This window comes from Ornithorhynchus anatinus, chromosome 1 (assembly GCF_004115215.2).
Source record: "Ornithorhynchus anatinus isolate Pmale09 chromosome 1, mOrnAna1.pri.v4, whole genome shotgun sequence".
NCBI classification, from domain to species: Eukaryota; Metazoa; Chordata; class Mammalia; order Monotremata; family Ornithorhynchidae; genus Ornithorhynchus; species Ornithorhynchus anatinus.
Genome location: NC_041728.1, coordinates 166,012,611 through 166,038,640, shown reverse-complemented (window position 1 = coordinate 166,038,640; position 26,030 = coordinate 166,012,611). Strand labels below are relative to the sequence as shown.

Genomic DNA, 26,030 nt, shown 5'->3' with positions numbered 1-26,030 from the left:
CAAAATTATGGGTTTATGAGTTAGGAAGGACAGTGGTGGTGTCTACAGTGATGGGAAAGTCACAGGGAGGAGAGGGTCGGGGTAGTGAGGTAAGGAGTTTTGTTTTGGACATATTAAGTTTGTGGTGATGGGAGGACATCCAAGTACAGAGGTCTTGAAGGCAAGAGGAAATGTGACACTGCCAGAGAAGGGTTAAATAGCCATCGTTTTCCGTACAAATTGAGAATGTTTGGGGAATATTTGGAGACAACATAGCGGGCTCCATGTGAATCCCTATTTACAGATGAGGTAACAGAGACCCAGAGAAGTGAAATGACTTGCCCAAGGTCTCACAGCAGACAAGTGGAGGCAGAGGACTTAGAATCCAAATCCTTCTGACTCCCAGGCCAATGTTCTATCCACTAAAACCATGTTGCTGTGATGATAATGATGTGGATGATGGCTAGATACAGTATTAGTTCTTTGAGCTGGAATGCCCCTCTCCTAAAAACTCGAGTCTCTGAGAAAGCATGTGCAGTGGATAGAGCATAGGCCTGGGAGTCAGAAGGTCATGGGTTCTAATTTGGATTCCACCATTCGTCTGCTGTATGACCCTGGACAAGCCACTTTGCTGCTCTGGGCCTCAGTTCCCTCATCTCTAAAATGGAAATTGAGACCGTGAGCCCCATGTGGGACAAGGACTGTGTCCAACCGCATTCGCTTGCATCCACCCCAGCTCTTAGTACAGTGTCTGGAACGTAGTCAGCGCTTAACAAGTATCACTATTATTATCCCATTTTGGGAAGGGGGCTTGGGGAGGGCTCCAGGAAAAGCGAAGAGGGAGGGATTGGAGTTCTGACCCAGCTTCCACTGGGGGGGTCGGGGGCTGGGACTCGCTAGTTCCAGCCTGCAGCTGTGGGGGGAGGCGGTGGCTGCAACGGGGGGGAGGCGGTGGCTGCAGCAGGGGAGGTGGTGGCTGCAGCAGGGGGACTTGGTGGCTGCAGCAGGGGAGGTGGTGGCTGCAGCAGGGGGACTTGGTGGCTGCTGCAGGGGAGGTGTTGGCTGCAGGGGGGAGGCGGCTGCTGCAGGGGAGTTGGGGGCTGCAGGGGAGGTGGCTGCTGCAGGGGGAAGCGGTGGCTGCAGCGGTGGGGGGAGGTGGCTGCAGCAGGGGAGATGGTGGCTGCAGCAGGGGGAGGCGGTGGCTGCTGCAGGGGAGGCGTTGGATGCAGGGGAGCTGGTGGCTGCAGGGGGAGAGGTGGCTCCTGCAGGGGGGGAGGTGGCTGCTGCAGGGGGGGAGGTGAGTGCTGCAGGGGAGGCGGTGTCTGCAGCAGGGGGGAGGCGTTGTCCGCTGTCGGGCCTGGGCGGAGCTCGGCGGCGGCGGGGTTATTTGTGGCTCAGCTTTGATCCCAAGGGGGAACCTGAAACTGTCACATTCCTGGCATAGCAGCGGCCGCCGGCCCGGCCCAGCCCAGCCCGGACAGCCCAGCCCGGCCCACCCAGCGCAGCGCCTCGCAGAGCAGCGCAGCCCCGCCGTGCAGTGGGCCGGTCCTTGCCCGCTGGAGGCGGCGCAGCGTGTCCGGCCTCGCCCGGGACAGACGGACCTGCAGAGGCCGGACAGGCCGCATTCCCGGGAGCCACATCGTAGCGCCCAGGGCGCAAACCTCCGGCTCCTGCGGGCGCAGACCTCAGGCTCCGGCGCCGACCCTTCCTCCCTTGGCCGGACCCCCGGGACCAAGCCGAGCTCTGCCATGGTTGGGTAAGGGATCGGGGGTCCTGGGGAGGACGGGGGGGGGGGGGAACACGTCCCTCCAGCCTGCAGGCCCCCCACAACCCGGGGGGAGACCCTGGAGTCAGAAGGTCGTGGGTTCCAATCCCGCCTCCACTTGCCTGTTGCGTGGCCTTGAGCGAGTCACTTCCCTTCCCGGGGGCCTCAGTTCCCTCCTCTGTAAAGCAATAATAATGATGGTATTTATTAAGCGCTTACGATGTGCGAAGCTCTGTTCTGAGCGCTTGGGGGGAGACACAAGGTGATGAGGTTGACCCACGTGGGGCACGCAGTCTTCATCCCCGTTTTATAGATGAGGAAACTGAGGCACAGAGAAGTGACTTGCCCAAGGTTACCCAGGTGACAAGTGGCGGAGCCGGGATTAGAACCCACGACCCCTGACTCCCAAACCCGGGCTCTTGCCACTGGGCCAGCTTTCCTCTCTGGATTGAGACTGAGAGGCCCACGCGGCACGGGGACTGGCACCAGCCTGATTTACTTGTGTCCACCCCAGTGTTTACTACAGTGTCTGGCACATAGTAAGCGCCTAACAAATACCACTATTATTATTATTATGGGGGTGAGGGGTGGAGCCCCTCCTCTCCTACTCCTCACTGAGCTCACGACTGGGGGCTTGTCGCGCCGACCCCCTTCCCAAGTAATAATAATTTTGGTATCTGTTAAGTGCAGCGTTTAGAACAGTGCTTGGCACATAGCGCTTAACAGATACCATCACTGTTATTATGTGCCGGGCACTGTACTAAGCGCGGGGGTGGATACAAGCCAATGGGGTTGGACCCAATCCCTGTCCCACGTGGGGCTCACAGTCTCAATCCCCATTTTACAAATGAGGAAACTGAGGCCCAGAGAAGTGAGTTGCCCAGGGTCACACAGCAGATTAGTGGTGGATCCGGGATTAGAATCCATGACCTTCTGATTCCCAGGCCCGTGCTCTACCCGCTCAGTCCTGCTGCCTGAACGCGGATTCCCCCCCAATTTCTGGGGTGCAGGGCAGGAACAGCGTGGAGGGGGGTGGTGACCCAAACGATTCAAGAAAAGGTGGGGGTTCCTTGTGATCTGTGCAGTTTTATCTGAGTTACAGGTACCTGTAACTCAAAGAATTCTCTTTGTCTTCTTTGGAAAAATGCTCTCCGGAGCCATGAGCTGGTTCTCAGTTAGAAAGAATGTTAATTGCAATGCAAACCCGGATGATGTCAGGGTCGAAATATTTGGAAAACAAAGAGGGAGCGGAGAGGCAAGGGAAATAGAAATACTTTTCAGATGGCAATCGGTTGGACACGTTTGAGATGGATTAATGTCCAGATTGCTGAGCTTAAGAACTTTTATTTTTTGGGGGGTGGGGGGCCGGAGTTGGAGGGTTTGGGGGGGCTTTCCACAGTCGGAGTTTGGGTTCTGGTAGCTTTTCCAGTTTTAGAGCTCCCTGCTTACATTGTTGGAAAGACTTTGTTTGGATTAACAACACGGTGTTTTCGGCATCTCAAAGAATGCTGTAAAGAGTTTTACAGCGTTGGGCTTTCTCTGCCAGCTATTTCATGTCCTCCCACTGGAAGGCCGGAGAGCATTTTATTTAAAGGGAACAGTGCCCGGGAGCAGAAATTTGGTGCTGGAGATTTGGATATGTGATTAGTGGAAAAGGTTCACGGAGAGGGATCCTGCCTTGGTGAGTCTATCCATTGCTACTAAAGGGGATAGGAATCGATCGAAGGTGTGTTTGTGTGTGTATGTGTGGGACCTGTATTTTGTAACTCCTTGTTCCCATCAATTCGTGAGCCAACCTTCCATCAGACTGTGATTAACTCTGGAAATGCCCCAGAGGTTATGAAACAAAAGGGTGCCTTGACTCTTTGACAGTCTTTTGGTTCCCTCTGAGATTTGTGATTTGTGTATCCCCACCTGGAACCTTGGAGGGGGGTGAATTCGGAGGGAGAGAGGGTTGGGCAGAAAGTGGGTGACAATATTTTCCACTCTCTCCCTGGAGAAAGGACACTCCCCCCTCCCCCCACAGCATCAGCACTGAAGGAATGCAGGCCACTTTGGTCTGGCTAGGGACAGAGTTTGCACGCTTGTGCATGCAAACACACACACACACACACACACAACACCATACCCGAACTAGTCCACTAGGACTTGACATATGACCTGGCTATGTTAAAAGCCCATAGTCAGAGTCTGCTTCAAGGGAAAGAATGTGAAAGCAGAAAGCAAAACTGCAAGGCAAGGGATGAGGGATTCTTTGCAACTCTTGTTTTAAGAGGAATTTCTATTTTCAAAAGGTCCATCCTCCGGAGTTAGTCTCAGCAGGGCAGGGCAGGCGAGTTGCCCCTTAGTGGCATTGAAAAAAGACATCTCTGTGTTGCCTTGGGTCGATGGGTTTTCACAGGCTAGGGTTAAGTGGAAAGTTGGAAGTCCTCGACCGCCTGGGAAACCTGGAAACTTTTCTCCTACAGGATAAACTCTCCTGGAAGCGAGAACCTTGGAAAGTCTGTTTTTCTAGTAAATTCTTCAGGTAACAACAGGCTTGTTGCTACCACAGACCCCTGTTTCTTGCACAGTTTTTTTTCTTCTTTTTGTGGTATTTGTTGAGCACTTACTATGTATTAAGCACTGTTATAAGTACTGGGGTTGATTCCAGTTAATCAGGCTGGATATAGTCCCTGGCCTACATGAGGCTCCTAATCTGAGTAGAAGGGAGCATGGGTATTGAATCCCCAGTTTGTAGTTGAGAGAACCGAAGCAAAGAGAAATGAAGTGACTTGCCCAAGGCCACACAGTAGGCAGATGGCAGAGTCGAGATTAGAGCCCCAGGCCTGGCCAAGCTGCTTTCCACTGTCTAGGTGCCACCCTCAGAACTGCCTCTCGGCATTAAGAGAATACTTATTAGAATAATAATAATTATCATTGTTACCAATCATTTGTTGACCGCTACTCATGTGTCCTGTGAACAGAACTGATGGAAAACCTTGGGACTCTAATATTAAGACAAGCTGACTTCCTTTCCTTTGCTTCTACTTAGCAAGCACCCACCAACACCTAATCCTCTACAGATCCACACTCAAAGACGTGATAAATTGGGCCAGGTGAAAGAATATTTATTGTCAGCTCTCACAGACCTCTTGAAGAGTACACATGTTTTCTTTGGCAAAATATTTTTTCTCCATGGTGGCTTATTTCACCCACTTTTCATGTACTCAGTTTCTCTCCTTTGCATCCTCTGTCCTCCTGCCTTCATCAGTCCCATTTTCTCCAAATCCCTCTTCCCCTTCCTTCTCTCAGATGTTGGCTGTCTTGGAAAAACCCTAACCTCCTCAAAGATGCTGAGTAGCACAGAAAGAGGAGTCCAATGGATATCTCCCTCTGCTGAGGCTGCCTTAAGGGACTCATTCTGGGGGACTAAAATATTTGCCCAAGTGCCGTCCGCCTTTTATTGAACTAAATTGGATAAGCTCGACCGGACAATGCATCAAGTACATTTGCTCTGTACTGGTCCCTGAACAAAGTACTTGACTTTGGCTACAAGGCAGTAGCCACAATGGAGTTATTGACCAAATAAGCCCTATCCTTCCTGGTTCTAATAGATGTGACTTTCTCATGTGAGAATGACACAGTAGGATGAGGTGGAAAGAAAGCCCCATTAGAAAGTGATTTGTGGAAAGCCACAGGCGTCTTTCTCCTCTTTCTAATAAAATAATAATAATAATAAAGTATATTAAGGGTAGTGGTATTTGTTAATGCTTACTATGTGCCAAACACCATACTAAGTGAGGGGTAGATAGGAGATAATCGGGTCAGACACAACATTTATTCCACGTGGGGTTTGCAGTCTAAGGGGGAGGGAGAAGAGTGTGGCCTAGTGGAGAGAGCACAGGCCTAGAAGTCAGAGGACCTGGGTTCTAAAGTTGTCTGCTGTGTGACCTTGGGCAAGTCATATCACTTCTGTGCCTCGGTTGCCTCAGCTATAAAATGGGGAGTAAGACTGTGAGCCTCACTTGAGGCAGCCTGATTACCTTGTATCTACCCCAGCGCTTAGAACAGTGCTTGGTAGATAGTAAGTGCTTAACAAATACAATAACTATGATCATTCTTCTATTCCTGCCTCTGCAACTCACTTGCTGTGTGACGTTGGATAAGAGCTTCTCTTCGGTTCCCTCATCTATAAAACCTCTTCTCCCTCCTTCTTCTGTGTGAGCCCCACATGGGACCTGCTGTCCTTGTATCTAACCCAGCGCGTAGTACAGTGTTCAGCATATAGTAAGGACTTAACAGATACCAAAATTCTTATTACGAGTAGGTACCGAATCCCCATTTACAAATGAGGAAACGGAAGCTCAGGAAAGCTAGGTGACTCTCCCAAGGTCATGCAGCAGGCAAGCGGCCGAGTGGGGATGAGAGCCTGACTCCTAGACGCCCGTGCTCTTTCCGTCAGGCCGCACCCCTCCTCTTCTTCCCCTTCCCCCTCCGGCCGCGGGAGCCTTTCCCTCACCCCTGTCCTCCTGTCTCGCAGGTGCCCACGGGAGTCCAGCCACCGCTGATCTCCAGGCTCCCCCTTCCCCGGCCCCCCCCCGCCCCCCGTGTCGAAAGCCCGGGCCGTGGGCCGAAGCGAAGGATGAGGACCGTGGAGGAGTCGTCCGGCACAGTCCTCCACCGCCTCATCCAGGAGCAGCTGAGGTACGGCAACCTGACGGAGAACCGCACGCTGCTGGCCATCCAGCAGCAGGCCCTGCGGGGCGGAGGCGGCGGGGGCGGCGGTGGTCCCCGCTCTTCCCTGGAGAGCCTCACCCAGGAAGAGAGCCAGATGGTAGCTCAGTCGGCGAGGCAGGAGCCCCAGGGCCAGGAGCACCACGGCGACCACGTCTACCGAGAGAATGCCCTCTACCGACTCTACCCGCCACCGAACAAGGGCGAGGAGCTGCCCACCTACGAAGAGGCCAAGGCCCACTCGCAGTACTATGCCTGTCAGCGGGGGCCCCCGCCCGGGCCGGCCTGCCCCGGCCCCGTCTCCGAGCGGGGACAGCGGAGGGCCTGTGGGCCCGACAGCGGCTGCCGCCAGGACGAGTCCCTGAAGGAACTGAAGCACGGGCACGTCAGGTCCCTGAGCGAGCGCCTCATGCAGATGACTCTGGAGAGGAACGGGGCCAAGGCGCCCAACCACATGACTTCCTCCCACAGCTTCCCGCAGCTGTCACGCCACCACCAGGTGGTGACCCCCAAGGGCCCCCACCCCGAAGGCCCGGAGTCACGGGGACCCCCCCCAGACTACCCCTACGGCACGCCGCCCCACGAGTCCTCCTCCCTCGGCTACCTGGGTGACCCCAGGATCTGCTCCCGGGGCGGTCCGGAATTCCAGTATCCCGAAATCAGGTAACCGGCAGCGGCATCGCCTGTCCGGATCTCGGGGGGTCTTCCCCCATCCCTCTAGCTGATGCTGAAATTCCAGGGAGGGTGGCGGGGCGTGGAGAGAGGGGCAGTCTCCCGTTCACCGGAGCTCTTTAAGGATGGGAATTGATGTTCTTTCTGGAATGGTCTGCAGAAGCCCAAGGTAGGGAGTTGAGCAGGTGGGCTCGATGACCTCCTGAGGGACCTTTTCTGTCCCTTATTATCATTATAATTATTATTAGTAGTAGTAGTGATAGCAAGAGGAGGAAAAATTGGAGTAGTGTATGTGTTAAGCGCTTACTATGTGTCAAGCACCGTTCTAAGCACTGGGATAGATTCAAGATTACTGTTATTATTATGGTATTTGTTAAGCGCTTACTATTTGTCAAGCACTCTTCTAAGCATTGAGGTAGATATACAAGTCGATCAGGTCGAACACAGTCCCTGTTCCACATGGTATGGACAGTCTAAGGAAGAGGGAGAACAGGTATTTAATCCCCACTTTACAGCATTGACTTGCCTTTCTTAATGCTAATAACAATGGTATTTGTTAAGTGCTTACAATATGCCAAACACCGTAGTAAGCACTGAGATCAATAGACGGTTATTGTTACTACTGTGGTATTTGTTAAGTGCTTATTCTACCTACAGGTTAATCAACCCATGATTCCAAAATTCAGTCAGCATTAGAAATGGGACTGGGACTGGGCCTTGGGTGCCTCAGTAGGTTTTATCAGTGTCGGCCCCAGTGAAAAGGTGCAAACCATTCCCCAACCTGGATTGTCCCGTCAGCCTGCCTCTTCTAGTCCACTTACCTCCGTCCGTCCTCTCCCCATCCTCCTTGTGTCGGAAATGATGATCAAGATGTCTCTGTTTAGTGGTCACCCTCACCAATGTGGCTGTTTCATTTGGAAGCTTTGGATCCCAAAGAGAATCATTTTTATGGGAGAAAGTTGTACTCTGCCAAGTGCTTAGTACAGTGCTCTTGAATGAATGAATGAGAATTCAGTCTCCTGGAAGTCATTCTAGAATGATGAATTTATTTCTAAAGCTGATCGTAGGGAAAGTAAGGCAGTTGGAATATTTTCCTTCTCTGTCATCCCTGGGAGGTGGAAAGGGGTGGAGATTATCAGGCCCGTGTTCCCAGAGATTATGGCTCCCCCGGCCAGTCCGAGGAGGCCCCGAGAGAGGAAATGGTGCCTACCCAAGGTACCCACTAAATCAGACCCAGAGCAGTCTAGAAGATTGGAATCCACAACTTCCCCCTCCACCCAAACTTTCACCAAAGCGAAATGAACTGGTTTGAGTTTCTTCTCTTCTGCCTACCCATCCCTACCTCTCCTGGAGGTGCTAATAAGCAGTGAAAGGGAGGAACAAGAAGGACTTGACCCATCCTACAAAGTCTGCAAACTGGATAATTGAGAGTTAATTGTCTGAATAATTTGCATCTCCCTTTAGAGAAAGAGGAAATAAAGGTTTTAGAGAAATTCAGGCCTGAGAGCTTTTAGAAATAACATTATTTGATGGGTTGATTGATTGACTGGTAATACACTGGACCTGTCTCATGGCCCTAGTTCCTTGAGGCCTCTTTTTTTTATCTTCGCCCACTTCTCCTTTCCTGGCTCAAGGAATTGGCAAAAGCCAGAGGCAACTTCTGTAGATTCAGCAGACCAGACTCTTCATGAAGTCTCCCGCCACTCTCTTAGCACTGTGACCAACTCCATCTAGACTGAGACCCTATTTTCCCACACTTTTTATGGTCTTTTGTAAGCACTTACTATGCGTCAAGCACCATATTAAGCACTGGGGTAAATACAAGGTAATCAGGTTGGGCATCCTCCCTGTCCCACATGGAGTTCACAGTCTTCATCCCCATTGCACAGATGAGGTGACTGAGGCACAGAGAAGTGAAGTGACTTGCCCAAGGTCACACAGCAGACAGGCGGTGGAACCAGGATTAGAACCCAGGTCCTGCTTACTCCCAGGCCTGTGCTCTATCCAGGAGGCCACACTGCTTCTCCATCTCCCTCCTTTATCCTTGCTAAAAATGATTTTACAAGTAAGTGTATGTTCAGCGCTTACTTGGGGTAACCAAGCACCCGGGGATAATGTTGGTATTTGTTAAGCGCTTACTATGTGCCAAGCACTGTTCTAAGCGCTGGGGTAGACATAGGGGAATCAGGTTGTCCCACGTGGGGCTCACAGTCTTAATCCCCATTTTACAGATGAGGGAACTGAGGCACAGAGAAGTTAAGTGACTTGCCCACAGTCACACAGCCGACAAGTGGCAGAGCTGGGATTCGAACTCATGAGCCCTGACTCCAAAGCCCATGCTCTTTCCACTGAGATATGATATAGTCAGATCAGACCCAGTCCCTGTTCCACACGGGGCTCATAGTCTGAAAGGCAGGGAGAACCTGTTTGACAGATAAGGAAACTGAGGCCAAAAGTTTTCCTCCCCCAAAATACATTAAACTTGAGATTCTTCTGTTTGGCTCCCAACCATTGAGCTGTACCTCCATGTCTCTGGGCTCCAGGAATTCACCACAGCCTTAAAAGAATCTGATGGAACCCTCAACTCCCATAGACATAGACGCCCATAATAAACCAGACAGAAAGGTAGTATGAAGGAGAGGCAGAATCTATTCAGTTTCTTTTAAACCCACACCCTGGTTTTCAGTAAGCCCACCAATTGAGGATTTCCTTGTGTGCTTTCAGTACACCACTAAGTAATACACGTTGTCTGGAATTTTGCTCTAGTAATGAAGGCTTGGTGGCCCGGTATGAATGACTTAACACAGTTGGAATGGAGGAGGAAGAGAAGCCCGGAGTTAACCTTGTTGCTGTTCACGTCCCCTCACCACCCCCCCCCCACCCCTCCCCTCACTCTTCTCCTACAATTACCCACCTTATCTCTGGCTTCTCAGGGGCCTGTTTGGGAAGGGTGGCGGAAACTGAGTCGAGGGTTCTCCTCTTGGACTAGCCTTAGCGGACCCTGGCAGGAAAAGATAATGTCACGGACAGGAAGTGGACTGTTTCCAGGAGCACAAAAAGGCAAGGGGGATGGTGAGGGGGGGATGGGCAGGAGGAGGGAAGGGAGGTACGAAAGAACAGAAGGGGAGACGTCTTTATTCTTTCTTGGAGCCAAGTCATCACAGAAGAATGTGGGTTGTATTTAAGCCTTCTGTAGCCAGACCACAGCTAAATGGAGGTGTGAGACCCACAGGAAGTGTCTGGCAGTCAGGCTCCAGGAGAGCGGCCATGGTGAATTCACTGGCGGAGAAGAGAGGGGGGAGGTGAGAAAGGAAAAAGGTGTGTGTGGTGAGTAGTGGTGGGGAGTGCGGAAATGGCCTTCAGTGAGGGAGAAAGGGGAGAAAGATCCATCAAATACTCTCCAGGGTTTACATGCCCTATCGCCTCTCTCAGCCCTAAAACCAACCACTGGTCCGTGTGCCCAGGGGCCAAAAGAAATTAGAAAATTGGGCCACAAGCCTGAGATAAATTCAGCACAATTCATCCCTCTTGTCTTTTCCCTGTTTGCTGGGTTTTCATGGAGCTCAGTGTCTGTGCTTGTGAGCTCTTTGGCCCCAGGGGGCAGGTACTGGACCTCCTTCTGGAGATGCGTCTCAAAGTTTTGGGGAGCCACCAAATGTAATTTCACTTAGGGGCCTGGCTACAGGTGCTCTGCCCAATCTGATGTAGTAAGGTGCCAAGCATGGACTGGGCCATGGACTGTGAAAACACACTCACAGAGACACACACCCACCCCCGGACGTCTCCAAGGGGGAAAGGAACAGAATGTGCACAAGCCATGTCTACCGTGCCCAAATGTGGCCCAAACAGAAAGCATTTAAGTTTAAGCACTTAGTAAAGTGCTCTACACAAAGTAAGCACCCAGTAAATACAATTGAATGAATGAAAGCATTGAGAGGCATTGGCTTAAGGAGTCCGGTAGAGGTAAGTGGAGGAAGAGGTGGCCAAGAGAATCAATCAGTTGTATTTATTGAGTGCTTACTGTATGTAGAACACTATCCTAAATGCTTGGGAGAGTATCCTGTGACTCTGGGAAGGGAAGGGAGGGAAAAGAAGGAAGGAGATGATGGCTAAGAGGGGATGATTAAATGTGGGCAAGGGCAGGGCCGATTTTGTGGGTCTTTGTGGCTTACTGAGTTTTGAAAATGTAATTGCAAGGCTGGGGCTCTGGGAATGTCGCTTTCACGGTCATTTCCTTTCCCTATTTAAGCCTCAGTTATTACCTAGGCTGTCTTGGGGAAGGAAACGCCTCCCTCCCCCAGCCTCCAACAGGCTTCCTTTAGATTCATCACCCTACATTAGGGAGATAGGACTCCTTAGCTAGCCTCCAGCAGAGCACAGTCCTCCTGTTCTCCACCTCAGAATTCAGGGTGTGCAGGAGAATTCACCCCTAATTGAGGGTTGAGTCTGTGTGTTTTGGAAAGCCCATAGAGAGATGGATCACTGCTAGATAGAAAAATGCCAGAAGTTCTGGTGGGGCCCGGGAGCCCGCGTTCAGAAGACCAGGGTAGCAGCTACCCTAGCGCCAGACCAGCACATACCAGCCCACTGAGAGAGCTAGAAAAAGCAGGAAGGGGCGTGGGCAGTGATAATAACCAGATTGGCATCCAGACCTAAAAAGAGGGGTCCATCATTGTCCCGAAAGGTGGAGTGTGGCTTTTTTTAAAGCTGACCTTCATTTGAGCAACTCTCTGCCCCCAGGAGGGCTGGGTCCAGCTAGGGAGATGGGTCTCCTGTCCTTTGCCAACTTCCTAAGTAAATAGTCAGTTAAATTACAAAAATACTCAGGTTCACACTTCGTTCCCCGGCCCTCCAGGAGTCTTTTAAGAAAAGAACTGAGCTCTGTATAATTCGAAGCCGGTAACTTTCCCCGATTGGGTTCCAAAAATGACTTGCCAAGTTTAACCCAAGCCCACCAGCTCCCACTCTGAGAAGGGAATGAAAGAAACAAAGTCAATACCCATAGTTATACCTCATGGATTTTGGTGACTACCTTTTCATCAGCGTCATCGTTATCTTCACCACTGACCCTACCGACCTAGTTACTTCCAGGCAGCAAAGAGTGCTTTGCTAAGGACCATCCAAAGTGAGTAATACGGGCCTGGTCTTTCCTTTCAGGATCTTACCATCTAACCTAGACAATGCATGAAAGATGCACAGACAATAGAGATGTTGAACAAGGAAGAGGCAGCGTGGCCTAGTGGGCTGAACGTGGGCCTGGGAGTCAGAGGACCTAGGTTCTAATCCCCACCAGTTGCTTGCTGTATGACCTTGGGCAAGTAACTTAACTATTGCGCCTTAGTTTCCTCAACTGTAAAATGGGGTGTCAGTACCAGTCCTCCCTCCGGTGTGGGGCAGGGACTGTGTCCGCCCTGATTAACTTGTCGGTACCCCATCGCTTAGAACGGCGCTTGACACATATCAAACACTAATACCGGTAGTATTCTATTGTACTCTCCCAAGCGCTTAGTACAGTGTTCTGCGCAGTAAGCGCTCAATAAGTACGATTGAATGAATGCACACAGAAAGTGCTCAATATGTCCCATTGACGATGATAGTGTTATTAGAGTAAATGCCAGGGAAACCTTACTAAGAAACAGGGACGTGCAAATTGAGTATTTTCCACCAAGTCAGGGCTGAGAACAGAATCTGGGATGTTAATGTGGCTACTAAGCATCTTCTCCAATTGTCTCCCCTTCTCTTTTAGGATCCTTCAGTCCCAGATGCCCCAGGTCTTTTTACAGCAGCCACAGCCACAGCAGCCACTGCAGCAGCCGCCGCAGCCACATCAGGCAGCCATGGCTCATAGTTCCTTGGGCTCTCTGACTCCAGCCGGGGTCGAGGCGCTGATGACAGCTCAGGCGGCGTCGGCTAATAGCCGCCTGGCCCACATGGAGGCCGTGCTGCGGGAGAACGAGAGCCTGCAGAGAGAGAATGAGAAGCTGCTGAGGGAGCTGGAGAACTTCAACGAGAAGGCAAGCCGGATCCAGAAGGTAAAAAATGATAATAATAATTGCGTAAAGCAAAGTGCCGGGGGACGGCTGTAATATTGTTTTGTAATAATAGTAATGGTATCTGTTAAGCACTGACTATGTGCCAAGCACTGTTCTAAGCGCTGGAGGGGATGAAAGGTAAGCAGGTTGTCCCACGTGGGGCTCACAGTCTTAACCCCCATTTTACGGGTGAGGTAACTGAGGCACAGAGAAGTTAAGTGACTTGCCCAAAGTCACACAGCTGACAAGTGGTAGAGCCGGGATTAGAACTCACATCCTCTGACTCCCAAGCCCAGTCTCTATCCACTGAACCACGCTTCTTTCCCAAACGCTTAATACAGTGCTCTGCATATAGGAAACGTTCAATAAATACGATGGATTGACTGCTGGGACTTCTTGTCAAGGGACTGTTCAGACTTTTCACAGACAACCTGTCTCCTTTGACTTCCCTGGGCAGAGTCCCAGGAGAATGGCAGGAGAAGGAAAGTAGTCAAGATAAGGGAGTGATCTAGCATGGGAGGGGGTCTGCAGCAGTCTGGAAAGGAGGAGTTATGGCAGTATGGGAGGGGATGAGGGGATTGTGTCTGGAGTGCAGTTGGAATTTGAAACTGACTTGTCCTTGACTGGAGATTAGGGGACTGACTCATTTAGATGTCATTTACATGACATTTACATGTCCTCCACAAGTGAAAGACCAAAACAGCTTCAGAACTCAGGAGGGCTGGTCCAGACAGGCATGGGCATCAATCAGTAAATCAATCAATGGTATTTACTGAGCACATACTATGTGCAGAGCCCTGTACTACTACTACTACTACTAATGATGTTATTTGTTAAGCGCTTACTACTATTAATAATGGCGGTATTTGTTAAGCGCTGTTGTAAGGACTGAGCATTGTTCTAAGCACTGGCACTGACTAAGCGCTTGGGAGAGCACGATACAACAGAATTGGCAGACACGTTCTTGCCCCACAACAAGTTTACAGTCTAGAGGCATGACTAGAATTTTCTTCCGTCCTACAGCCCAGAGTTGTGGGGGGAGGGGGCTCCCTGCCCGTCCTCTAGACTATAAGCCCGTTGTGCCATTCATTCGATAGTATTTATTGAGTGCTTACTATGTGCAGAGCACTGTACTAAGTGCTTGGAGTGAACAGTTCGGCAACAGATAGAGACAATCCCTGCCCAGTGACGGGCTCACAGTCTAACCAGGGGAGACGGACAGCAGAGCAAAACAGAACAAAACAAAAACAAAACAACATTATCAGGTGTCCAGGGATTGTCTCTCTTTATTGCTGTATTGTACTTTCCAAGAGCTTAGTACAGTGCTCTGCATATAGTAAGCGCTCAATAAATACTATTGAATGAATGAATGAAGGATGTATTGAGCTCCAGAGCCCCAGTCATCAGTTGGGGTCCCCTCCGTTAATGTCCTATCTTGGCCCCCGAGCTGAGAGAGGAGGACAGAGTGGTTTTTCTAGGGATGAGGCAGGTGTCCTTTTACTAATCGAGCAGGCCTGGTGGGAGAGCCATGTGAAAGTTAGACTGTAAGCCCGTCAAACGGCAGGGACTGTCTCTATCTGTTGCCGACTTGTTCATCCCAAGCGCTTAGTACAGTGCTCTGCACATAGTAAGCGCTCAATAAATACTATTGAATGAATGAAAGTGATGGGTGCCCGTGCCTCCCCAGTCTTTGGCTACTTAGCAGGGACAGGAGCATTCCTGCTTATAACAGGAGGTGCAGGCCCAGCTCCTTTCTCTCCTTCCTGAGCACTTAGTACAGTGCTCTGCCCAGAGTAAACTGCTCATACTCTTGATTGGTTGTTAACCAAGCATCTTGCCTTGGATTGCATCTTGTTTCTCACCTGAGCTCTTTGAAAGACAACAGGTATAATGTTAAATAGGATCAGACTCATCAAAAAAAACTTCTTCTTCCTCTTCTCTTCCTTCTCCTACTCTCCTTCTTTTTCTTTTTCTTCTCCCTCTCTTTCTCCTCCTCCTCTTTATCCCATTCTTCTCCTTCCCCTTCTCCTCTTCCTTCTCTACCTATTTAATAATAATAATAGTAATGATGGCATTTGTTAAGTGCTTATTATGTGCCAAGCATTGTTCTAAGCACCGGAGGGGATGCGAGGTAATCACGTTGTCCCACCTGGGGCTCACAGTCTTAATCCCATTTTACAGATGAGGTAACTGAGGCACAGAGAAGTTAAGTGACTTGCCCAAAGTCACCCAGCTGACAAGTGGGGGAGCCGGAATTAGAACTACGACCTCTGGCTCCCAGGCCCGTGCTCTTTCCATTAAGCCTCTTTCCATTAAGCCGTGCTGCTATTTCTTCTTCCTATGTGCTTAGCAGGATTCTAAGTGCTGGCATAGATCAGGTTGGACACAATCCCTGTCCCACCATGGATGCAAAGTCCAAACAGGAGGGAAAACAGGCATTGAAACCCCATTTTACAATTGAGGAAACTGAGGCCCAGATAAGTTAGGTGAATTGCCCAAGGTTGTGCAGCAGGCAACTGGCGGAGCGGGGATTAGAACCCAGGTCCCTCTGACTCCCAGGCCCATGCTCTTTCAACTAGGCCACACTACTTCTCTCTGCTCAGTCCTACTGTGATTTGCCTCCCCTCCTCCCTCTCCTACCCGGCCTTCCTCTCTCCCCCCTCTTCTCCCTGTCCTTAAACAGCTGAGGACCTGAAGCCAACAACAAAACAGATTTGGGGCCGAGGCAGTTGTTGGGTTGATCAGAAAGATTCCATTCACCGTCCCTTCTCACATTTGCACCCTCCCTCCGGCCCTCCCTCTCCCTCCTCCCATTCCCTGCTCCGTGGATCGGGCCGCACTCCCACAGAGAGGCCTTTGTCCTGAGGCATACAACGGGGAGCTTGTTCCAAGCCAACTCCAGCCCGGGCGAGGGCCCCTCCCCCCGGAACCAATGGGTGACTTGTCGGAATCTCGGGGCTGGGGAGCCGGGGGAGAGACAGGGCACGTGCTACGCCTGCCGCGGGCGGGAGGGAAATGGCACATTTCACGGAATGGCTCAAGATCACCTGCTCGCTTCCCACTGATTGGCAGGAAGAAGTCAGGCGCCTAGTACGGTGCTCTGCACACAGTGAGCGCTCAATAAATACTGTCGATTGATTGATCGAGAGGTCTCTGGGGTGAGGGAAGCCAGGACTGGCATGATTGATCATACCGATCAGATTTAGAACCGTACTATTGATCTCCTAGGACTTCTGGTGCGAATTTCTCAGTTATATTGATGTGGATGAGAGTTGATCTCTCCTTCGTAGTTAACCAATCGGTCGTACTTATTGAGCACTTGCTGTGTGCAGAGCACCATACTGAGCGCTTGGGAGATTACCATTTAACAGAATTGGTAGACATGTTGACGTGACATGCCCTAGGAGAAATAAGAAGAGAAGAGGATATTCTCATCCGTGCCCAAATCAGGACAGCCAAGAAGCAGCATGGCCTAGTGGAAGGAGCACCGGCCTGGGAGTCAGAGGACCTGGATTTAAATCCCAGATCTGCCAGTCGCTCTGCTAACTACTTGTTGTGTGACCTTGGTCAAGTCAGTTAACTTCTCTGTGCCTCACTTGCCTCTACTCTGAAATGGAGATTCAGTGCGTGTTCTCCCCCCTACTTAAGACTGTGAGCCCTCATGCAGGACAGGGACTGTGTCCAACCTAATTCACTCGTACCTCCCCCAGGGCTTAGAACAGCATGTGACATACAGTAAGCGCTCAACAAGTACTGTAAAGCAAACAAACAAATCCCCTACTCTTTGCAAACCTTTGAAACACCTCCCTTCTTTATGCAAGTGTTCTCTAAAAACGCTGAAGATGCAGACCTCTCTCGGGTAACTTTCTATGATTAAAAGCAGAAGGGCGAAGTGATTCATTTCCAAAGAAGCTGTGTCGCGGTTAGAGAGAGGAAGAAAGACACATTTCTGCACATACCCTCTGCTTCAGAACAGAGTCTGTAGCCAGCGGAGCTCTTGGCTTTGATACTTTGGGAAAGTTGCGTCAGAAAGGGAGGTTTCTCCCTTTACGGGCTATCCCCTGTGAGATATCCAAAGGCCTCATGAAGGGAGAATGTGGGGAAAAATGAAATTCCCAAGGCTCTGTGAGATGGGAAATCTCCTAGCTGGACTGCGTGAGCCTCCCTCGTCCCCATGCAGCCTCTGGGAATTGTCGATCAGCTCTCCGAACAGGGAAATCAATCAATCAATCAATCAATCAATCGATGATATCTACTGAGGGCTTACTACATGCGGGGCACTACACTAAGCACTTGGGAGAGTACAGTATAACAGAATTAACAGGCAAGTTCCTTTTCCATAATGAAGGCAGCCTTGAAGAGAATAAGAATGATGATAATAGTAATAATTATGGTATTTGTTAAGCGCTTCTATATGCCAGGCACTGTACCAAACTCTGGGGTGGATACAAGCAACATGGATTGGACACGGTCCCTGTCCCATGTGGGGCTCACAGTCTCAATCCCCATTTTATAGGTCAGGTAACAAGCCCAGAGAAGGGATGCGACTTGCTCAGCGTCCCATAGCAGACAAATGGAAGAGCCGGATTTAGAACTCCTGCATATATGTAACGTGTATATGAGGTGGGGATTTCCACTCATCCATCCACTTCCTCATTCAGCGCGTTGTGCTGGGGAAGGTACCAGGAAAAGAGGGGTAGCTTCAACGATTGTGTGAGCATGGAACAAGTAGGGTCCTCTGGATCTAGCTTAAATCCAGCAGACTTTCTAATCCCAGGTCTCTCCACCAAGTCCTTTGGCAGCTTGGAAGCTATCAGTGGGGCCAGTACTTGAGACCCTCCCTAAGTCAAGGCACACGATTTTTTGGTCCCAAAGTGAGGTGTATTTCCACAACCAAAGCCATGGGCACAACCACAGTGTCCAGCTCAGATAATAGTGTGGCTGCTGCTGGCAGGAATGATACTAAAATGATACTAAATGGTACTTGAGAAGCAGAGTGGTCTAGTGGATAGAGCATGGGCCTGGGAGTAAGAAGGATCTGGGTTCTAGTTCCGGCTCCAGTACTTGTCTGTTAGGCAAGTCACTTAACTTCTCTGGGCCTCAGCTACCTCATCTGTAAAGTGGGGATTAAGACTGTGAGCCCCAAGTGGAACAGAGACTGTGTCCAACCTGATTGGATTATAGCTACCCCAGCGCTTAGAACAGTGGCCTGGCACATAGCGAGCAGTTAACAAATACCACATTTGCAATTACAATTAAAGTCAATTTTCCATTATTTTTCTCCAGTGCTGGGGAGAATGTGAAAGGCAACAGATTGCTTAACACGGGAATGGGGAAGAACCTAGAGTTGAGGTCCAGGTGGGCAGAGGATTTAAGGGGTGATGAAGGTGGAGGAAAGGCTATTATTTTTGGAACTATTCAATCGATCAATCAATCAACTAATCATAGTTCTTGAGCTGAGCACCTATGTAGAGGACTGTAGTAATTGCTTAGGCCCCTACCCTCAAAGAGTTTACAATCTAATGGGAGAGGTGAGGAGGATAGTCAGGGCAGGAACAAGAACAAGTTTGGATCTAGCCAGGGGCGAGGGCAAAGGGCTGACTGGCTAGCGGCTAGGAGGTAGTTAAAAATTTGCCAGAGATCATCAGAAATCAAGAGCGGATTTTAATGCAGTGTTGTAATAGTAGTAGCCGTGCGAGTAGCAGTTATCGAACGCTCACTGGATGTAGTGCCCTGTAGTGGGTGCTTAGGAAATAGAAAATGATGAAGTGACACATTTCCTGCCCACAGGGAACTTACCCTCTAAAGGTAGGGGCAGACTGATAAATACTTAAATCTCGAGGGGTCAAAATAAAAGAGAAGATCTATATATGTGAAGGGAATGGCTGCCACCCCCTCGATGGAGGGGACTGAGAGGTACCCGCTGCCTGAAGAATCTTGGGCTCGATCACTCGGAAATAGAGCTCTGGCGGGCCTGTGCTGGAGGTTCTTCTGCCCAGGGGAGAGGTCTTGATTTATCCCACTGCCTCTCTTTGCTTCCTCCAGCTGGAAACAGAAATCCAGCGCATCTCAGAGGCTTATGAGAACCTTATGAAGGCATCCACCAAGCGGGAGACTCTGGAGAAGACCATGAGGAACAAGATGGATGGGGAGATGAGGCGGCTGCAGGACTTCAATCGGGACCTGAGAGGTGAGGAAAAGTTCCTGGAGGAAGAGGGAGGGCTGAGGAGAAAGTGGAAGGGAGGCTGAGTGAACCCAGACCCGCCCATCCAGAGGTAGAGAGCCAGATAGCCTGCTTCTCCATGGGAGAATCTCTGAATCTCTGTGGCCCCCAAAGATGTGAACTAGATCTAACAGGAGATAGGCTTGGAAGCTAAGCTTCTGGGAGATGTAACATAGTCTAGTAGAAAGAACACAGGCCTGGGAGTCCTTGGGAGCCACTTGCCTACTTTGTGACCTTAAGCAAGTCTCTTACTTCTCTGTACCTCATTTCCCTCATCTGCAAAATGAGGAGTCAATACCTGTTCTCCCTCCTACTTAGACTGTGAGGTTCATGTGGAACCTGCTTATCTTGCACCTACCCCAGTACTTAGTGCTTGACACATAGTAAGTGCTAAGTTAATACCACAGTTATTATTATTATTATGCCTGGAGACCAAGCCTGGGCAGACATGTCCCTTTGGAGTTTGGAACTGCAAAACTCTGGAACTCCAACTCAGGCAGATACGACTAAATACTCATAGTCGAGCCCAAGCCGAACTCCACCTCTTCCAGATGGGCTTTGGAGTTTCTTCATGTGGCTGAAGACCATCACTACATAGGGCTGGACTGCCCTCTGAGGCCTGGACTATCGTAAACTCATGTGGGCGGGGATTATCTTTACCAACTCTGCCATATTACACTCTCTCAAGTGCTTGGTTCAGCGCTCCACACACAGTAAGCGCTCAATAAATACCATTAATTGTTTGGACCTCTTTACCAGTCTCCGCCCTCCCCACCCCACAACCCTGCCTGGCTGCATGGGTCTCTCACTCAATTTTCCAGAAAATGCTTGCATGGTGAATGTTGTTCTCCTGAATTCTGGGGAGGAAAGGGGGAAGCCTTCAAAAAAAAAAATGCTTATGCCTTTCCTCTCTCTGTTTGCCCCAGAACGACTGGAATCTGCCAACAGACGCCTGGCCAGCAAAGCGCCGGAGGCTCCGGAGGGTGGTCAGAGCCTAATAGCCAAGCTTCTCGCTCAGAGTAAGTGCCAGCCCGGAGATTGAATCCAGGGAAGCGGGGGAGTCCACAGAGGTGCTGGAAGCCCAATTCCAGGGGCTAGGGGCAACCAGAGCAGTACTGGGAACCCAATCTTGGGGGCCCCGATCCTGGCATCAAGGGGTGTCCAGAACAGTGCTGAGAGCCTGATTTCAGGGGCCCGGGTATCTGGAGCAGTGCTGAGACCTGATCCTGGGGTCCAGGGACATCCAGATCAGTGCTCAGAGCCTGATCCTGGAGATCGGAAGCATCCAGAACAGTGTGAGCCCGATTCCAGGGGCTGGGGGTGTCCACATCAGTGCCAGGAGCCCAGTTCCGGAGACCGGGGGCATCCAGGGAGGTGCTAGGAGTGCGATTCCAGGAGCTGGGGGCATCTAGACCTGTGCTGGAAGCCTGATCCTGGGGGGCGGGGCATCCAGACCAGGCTGGGAGTACAGGATACCTTTGTTTTGGGCCTCTCTATCAGGGTATTCGGTCTATGGAATGTCGGGAAGGAGATAAGGAGAGGGAGAGAAACAGGACAAGGTTCCTTTAAGGCAGTAGAAAAGGCCAGTCTCCTCTTGGAAGTTTTTGCCTTCCCCAGGGAGAACTAAGCTGTTCTTGGCACTTTGACTAGAGTCATTAATCACCACAGCCATCAGAGTGACCTGGATTCTTCACATTCCAGTGGCTCTTCTGGCTGTTCCACTCCCCAGCCAGCCTCCCTCCCTCCTTTCTTTCCAGCCTCTGCCCAAGTCCCATTTAGCTCCTCTCCCTCGGTGTTTAGATTTTTTAAAGTTTTAAAGAGAAAATGTGGCATGGGGAACTTGAATCAATCTCCCATTTCATCGTCTCTTCATATTATTCAAACAAAACAACTTTGTTAGCGAAAGTATTTTCTCTCTTTGGGGCCGCGCTGCATCGCTTTCATTTTCTGCCCCTGGTATTTCCTTTCCAGAGAGATGTGCTCACAAATGGCAGATCCTCACACTAGCCTAGTTCTTTCTCTCTCTCCCCTCTCTCTCCCCCTCCCACCCACAGATCAGTCTTTGAAGGTATACTTCCGTTTTTAGTGGCTAGAGCTCTAGAAGGCCAGAAGGACTTGGGTCCTAATCCCGGCTCTGCCGTGTGACCTTGGGCAAGCACTTTACTTCTCTGGGCCTCAGTGACCTCATCTGGAAAATGGGGATTGAGACTGTGAGTCCCACGTGGGACAGGGACTGTGTCCAAACTGATTAGCTTGTATCTACCCCAGCGCTTAGAACAGTGCTTGACACGTAGGAAAGTGCTTAACATTTAATCGTATTGCTAGGGAATCTGCTTTCCAGAAAAACCAAAATGTCTTCTTTGGCTGGCCGAGAGAAAACAAAGGACACATCCTGCTCGTTTCCCCTCCCTTTCAGGTGCACAGGAAGAAGGAAGCGTCCTGGAAAAACTCTGTTCCAGGAAAGGCCCTTTAAAGATAGAGAGGCGGGGAATTTTTGGAAGGAAGCCCTCAGTGTGTGCAAAGGGCATGTTGACAATGCATTGCTTCGGAAGAGAGTTCGGAAAACAAGTGTTTTGCTTAGAGGGCTCCATCTCCTCATGGCTGCACCTGGGCTGCAGGATTGAAATATCTCCACTTTCACCTTCAGAATGCCTGGCATAATTGCTGCCTCTGCCCTTTGGCCTTGAAAGCCCTGGACATAAAAAAAGCCGGCCAATATGGGACCTCGCCCTTAGAATTTCAGAGGTCACGGGATCCACCCCCCTGCCTCTGGGTCAGAATGCACTACTTATCCCAGCCAACTTTCAAATGGCATTAAACAGCCACCACTTCCAAGCTGCCATTGTGCTGCACCTGACCTGTGTTTCTAGGGGGACCTTTCCTAGGTGGTCTGGAGGATCCTACTGGGCTTCGTGGCCTGCCGGACCATGGCTGAAATGAGACGGGATTCGACCTGATGCAGAGCATAGCAGCTCACTGTGGGACCCATCAGCGGAAAGGGTCCCAAGGTCAAAATAGCCTGGATTCTCAGCTTCCTGGGAATTTTGGCATGTCATCCCTCCAGAAGACCAGATCCCTTCCAGGGTGCAGAGGGGAAAGAACCTGAAGACCAGATCCATTTCATGCCCACGCAACCCCAAGCACAGGCCCAGGCCCATCACCCACACCTGCACATGTGCTCACACACACCCACACACACCCACACAGAGGGTGTCCTGGGAACTGACTTGTTTGAGACTGAGCTGTGGACCTGAGATTGTTTAGTGGGATCTGGATGCCATCCACATGACTACTGTGCTCTTCCTATCCGTGCACTACGCGAGGCGTGTTTGGGACTTGGCAGAAACTGCCCGGCTTGGCAGAGACTGCTCACATTCTGGAGCCTGGAGAAAGGCATGGATCCAGGGAGGGGCAGCTTCCTGGTGCTTGGGCATATCCAGGCACAGCTGGGAAGAGGGGTTGTGGAGAGGGCAAGGTGGGGCTCCCCATTACTGTAGATCCTCCCCCCCTTGAATCCCCTGCCTTCTCTTTTCCTGGGACACCCCATCCAATCAGCCTGCCCTCTCTTTTTCCTCATTCACTTCGTAAAAGTGACCCCAGCTCTTCTCTCTACCATCCTAAGCTCCTCCAGAACAATAATAGTCAATCATTAATAATAATAGTTGTGTTTATTAAGTGCTTACTATGTGTCAAGCACTGTACTGAGCACTTGGGAGGATACAGTACAATAATAATAATGGTAATTATGATATTTGTTAAGCGCTCACTAAGTGCCAGGCACTGTCAATTATATTTATTGAGCACTTACTATATGCAGAGCACTGTATTAAGCACTTGGGAGGGTACAGTATAATAATAGTAATAATTATGGTCTTTGTCAAGTGCTTACTATGTGCCTGGAACTGTACTAAGACCTGGGTGAATACATTTAAAACAGAATTAGCCAACACGTTCCCTGCCTCCCCTGCCTAGAAGGGGAGGCAGACATTTAATAATGCTGAGATAGCAATTGTGGTATTTATTAAGCACTTACTCTGCAACAAGCATTGTACTAAGAGCTGGGGGTAGATACAAAATGATCAGAGTTGGCACGGTCCCTCTCCAGTCTTCCCACTGGCATCCCCTGACCCCAGTTTCTGCACCAACCCATCACATTCTTGAATCGCATACAAGTCATGTTGGTCCTCATATCATGAATAACTCAAGTCAAGGCGATATGAAGTTTCATCCCAAACAGTTCTCACAAAAAAGCACCCTGCCCAAAAGCTATTTGTACCACTGGTTCCATTTCTTTCTAGAAAAGCAAAAGAGAACACAGAACAAATCTGGAATTGACCCCCCACCTCTTCATTCTTTTGATCAATCAATCATTTAATCAGTCGTCAATCAATGAATCATTTATTGAATGCTTACTGTATGCAGAGCACCAAGTGCTTGGGAGAGTTGGTAGGTATGTTTCCTGCCCACAAGAGGCTTACGGTCTAGAGGTCTTCTGTCACCCCTCTAACCTGTGAGCTTGTTGTGGGCAGGGAACGCATCTACCAACTCTGTTGTATGGTTACTCTCCTATGTGCTTGGTACAGTGTTCTGCACCCAGTAAGCACTCGATAAATCCCAATGTTTGACTGATTCCTTCATTCCTATTCCAAACCTTAACTTAGCCAATCATCTGGTGGAGGGGAGAGAGGGAGAGGCTGGAATTGGGAGGAGGGAAATGTTTCCCAGGACTCTTTTCTTTCCCAATATCCAGGAGTTCCCCCCTGCCCTCCCCTAGGTGGTATAGAGCAATCCTTCCTTTGTGGCATTTTGACTTGGGGCTTGTTCTGCAAACCTGCTTTTAGAGTTTAATGAGACAACCAGTCAAGTGAGTCTGGCAGGCTCCGTGCTGAGCTCCTGGTCAATGTTTATTCACCTGATCTAAATTCTCTCTGCTGCTTGAGGTCTGCTGGCGAGCTCATTCTTTCATTCGATCGTATTTATTGAGCGCTTACTGTGTGCAGAAGCATTGTACTGAGCACTTGGGAGAGTACAGTATAACAATAAACAGATACAGTCCCGCCCACAACAAGCTCACAGTCTAGAAGGGGGAGACAGACATTAAAATAAACAAATAAGTAAATGAGAGAAGTTGACAGATATACATGAAGGTGCTGTGGGGATGGGAGGGAGGATGAATGAAGGGAGCAAGTCAGGGCGATGCAGAAGGGAGTGGTAGATGAGGAGAGGAGGACTTAGTCAGGGAAGTCTTCTTGGAGAAGATGTGCCTTCAATCAGGCTTCAAAGTGGGGGAGAAAATTGTCTGTCTGATATGATCAAAGAGGGTGTTCCAGGTCAGAGATAGGATGTGGGCGAGAGGTTGGCGGTGAGAGAGACGAGATTGAGGTTCAGTGAGAAAGTGAGAGTTAGAGGAATAAAGCGGGCTTGGTTGTGGTAGAAGGGTAGAGAGGTGAGGTAGGAGGGGGCAAGGTGATTAAGTGCTTTAAAGAGAGCTGCCAGCAAGCAGGGTTAGGATAAGGGATTTGCCAGTTATTGGGGTGGGGGGAGGGTTTAGGGGAGGAGAGGCTGTGCCCCTCACCCTCTCCCTCCCTGCCCCCCACCACCCTGCAATCCCCAGAGAAGCAATCGTTGCATTTTAAGGAGCATTCTAAATGTCGTGGCATCCGTCCCTCCGATGTCTGATGGAGATACTTGCCCCATTGGTCAGTGGCATCTTGACATAGGAGAGACCTAATAATTGTGGTATTTGTTAAGCACTTACTATGTGCCTAGCACTATACTAAGTGCTGGGGTGAATACAAGCAAATCAGATCAGACACAGTCTCTGTCCTTTGTAGACACACCGTCTTAATCTCCATTTTACAGGTGAGGTAACTGAGGCACAGAGAAGTAAAGTGACTTGCCCAAGGTCACAAAGCAGACAAGTGGCCAAACCGGGATTAGAACCCAGGTCCTTCGACTCCCAAGCCTGTGGTCTAGCCACTAGACCACGCTTCTTCTCTATAAAGCAGCATGAGAAATTTAGAGAAGCAGCGTGGCTAAGTGGAAAGAGCACGGGCTTGGGAGTCAGAGGTCATGGGTTGTAATCCCGACTCCACGTGTCTGCTGTGTGACCTTGGGCAAGTCACTTCACTTCTCTGTTCCTCAGTTACCTCATCTGTAAAAATGAGGATTAAAAAATGTGAGCCCCACATGGAACGATCTGATTACCCTGTGTCTACCCCAGCGCTTAGAACAGTGCTCTGCACATAGTAAGTGCTTTACAAATAGCATAATTATTAATTATTATAACCAGTTCTCTAAGAGAGAATCCTAGTGGGGGCCAGGAAAATAGAACTTTGTCCCCAGTAATCCCAGAAATAGGCTCTGATCAACCTCAGGGGCTTCAACTCTCCCAGTGACCCTGTGCTCTCCCCTTCCCACCCCGAATCCCCTCAAACATCTCCCTGCAGCAGGTTAACCTTTCACAGTTCCCCTTCAGTAGAACTCTCATTCCACTGAAATGGAGGAAGCGTTTCTGTGGAAGCTGCTGCCCGGTTTCCTTTGGGATTAATTAATCAGTATTGATTGAGCACTTACTGTGTGCAGGGCAATCTACTAAGGAGTTGGGAGAGGACAATATAATAGAGTTGGTAGACCTGTTTTG

General features: G+C 50.1%; 1 protein-coding gene across 2 annotated transcripts in view; it reads left to right on the top strand.

The window, feature by feature from the left end:
• Positions 1-1,372: 1,372 nt before the first annotated feature.
• AMOTL2 (angiomotin like 2) overlaps positions 1,373-26,030 on the top strand; it is a 36,894-nt gene continuing 12,236 nt past the window's right edge. Inside the window, exons 1-5 of one of the 2 annotated variants that reach the window (XM_029067815.2) lie at positions 1,373-1,735; positions 6,267-7,123; positions 12,879-13,164; positions 19,210-19,354; positions 20,314-20,406. In XM_029067815.2, the coding sequence (XP_028923648.1) occupies positions 6,369-7,123; positions 12,879-13,164; positions 19,210-19,354; positions 20,314-20,406 (1,279 nt within the window). In that variant the 5' untranslated portion in view covers positions 1,373-1,735; positions 6,267-6,368. Of the gene's footprint in view, positions 1,736-3,169; positions 3,426-6,266; positions 7,124-12,878; positions 13,165-19,209; positions 19,355-20,313; positions 20,407-26,030 lie in introns of those variants that run through there. The other variant, XM_029067820.2, reaches the window with a different exon arrangement.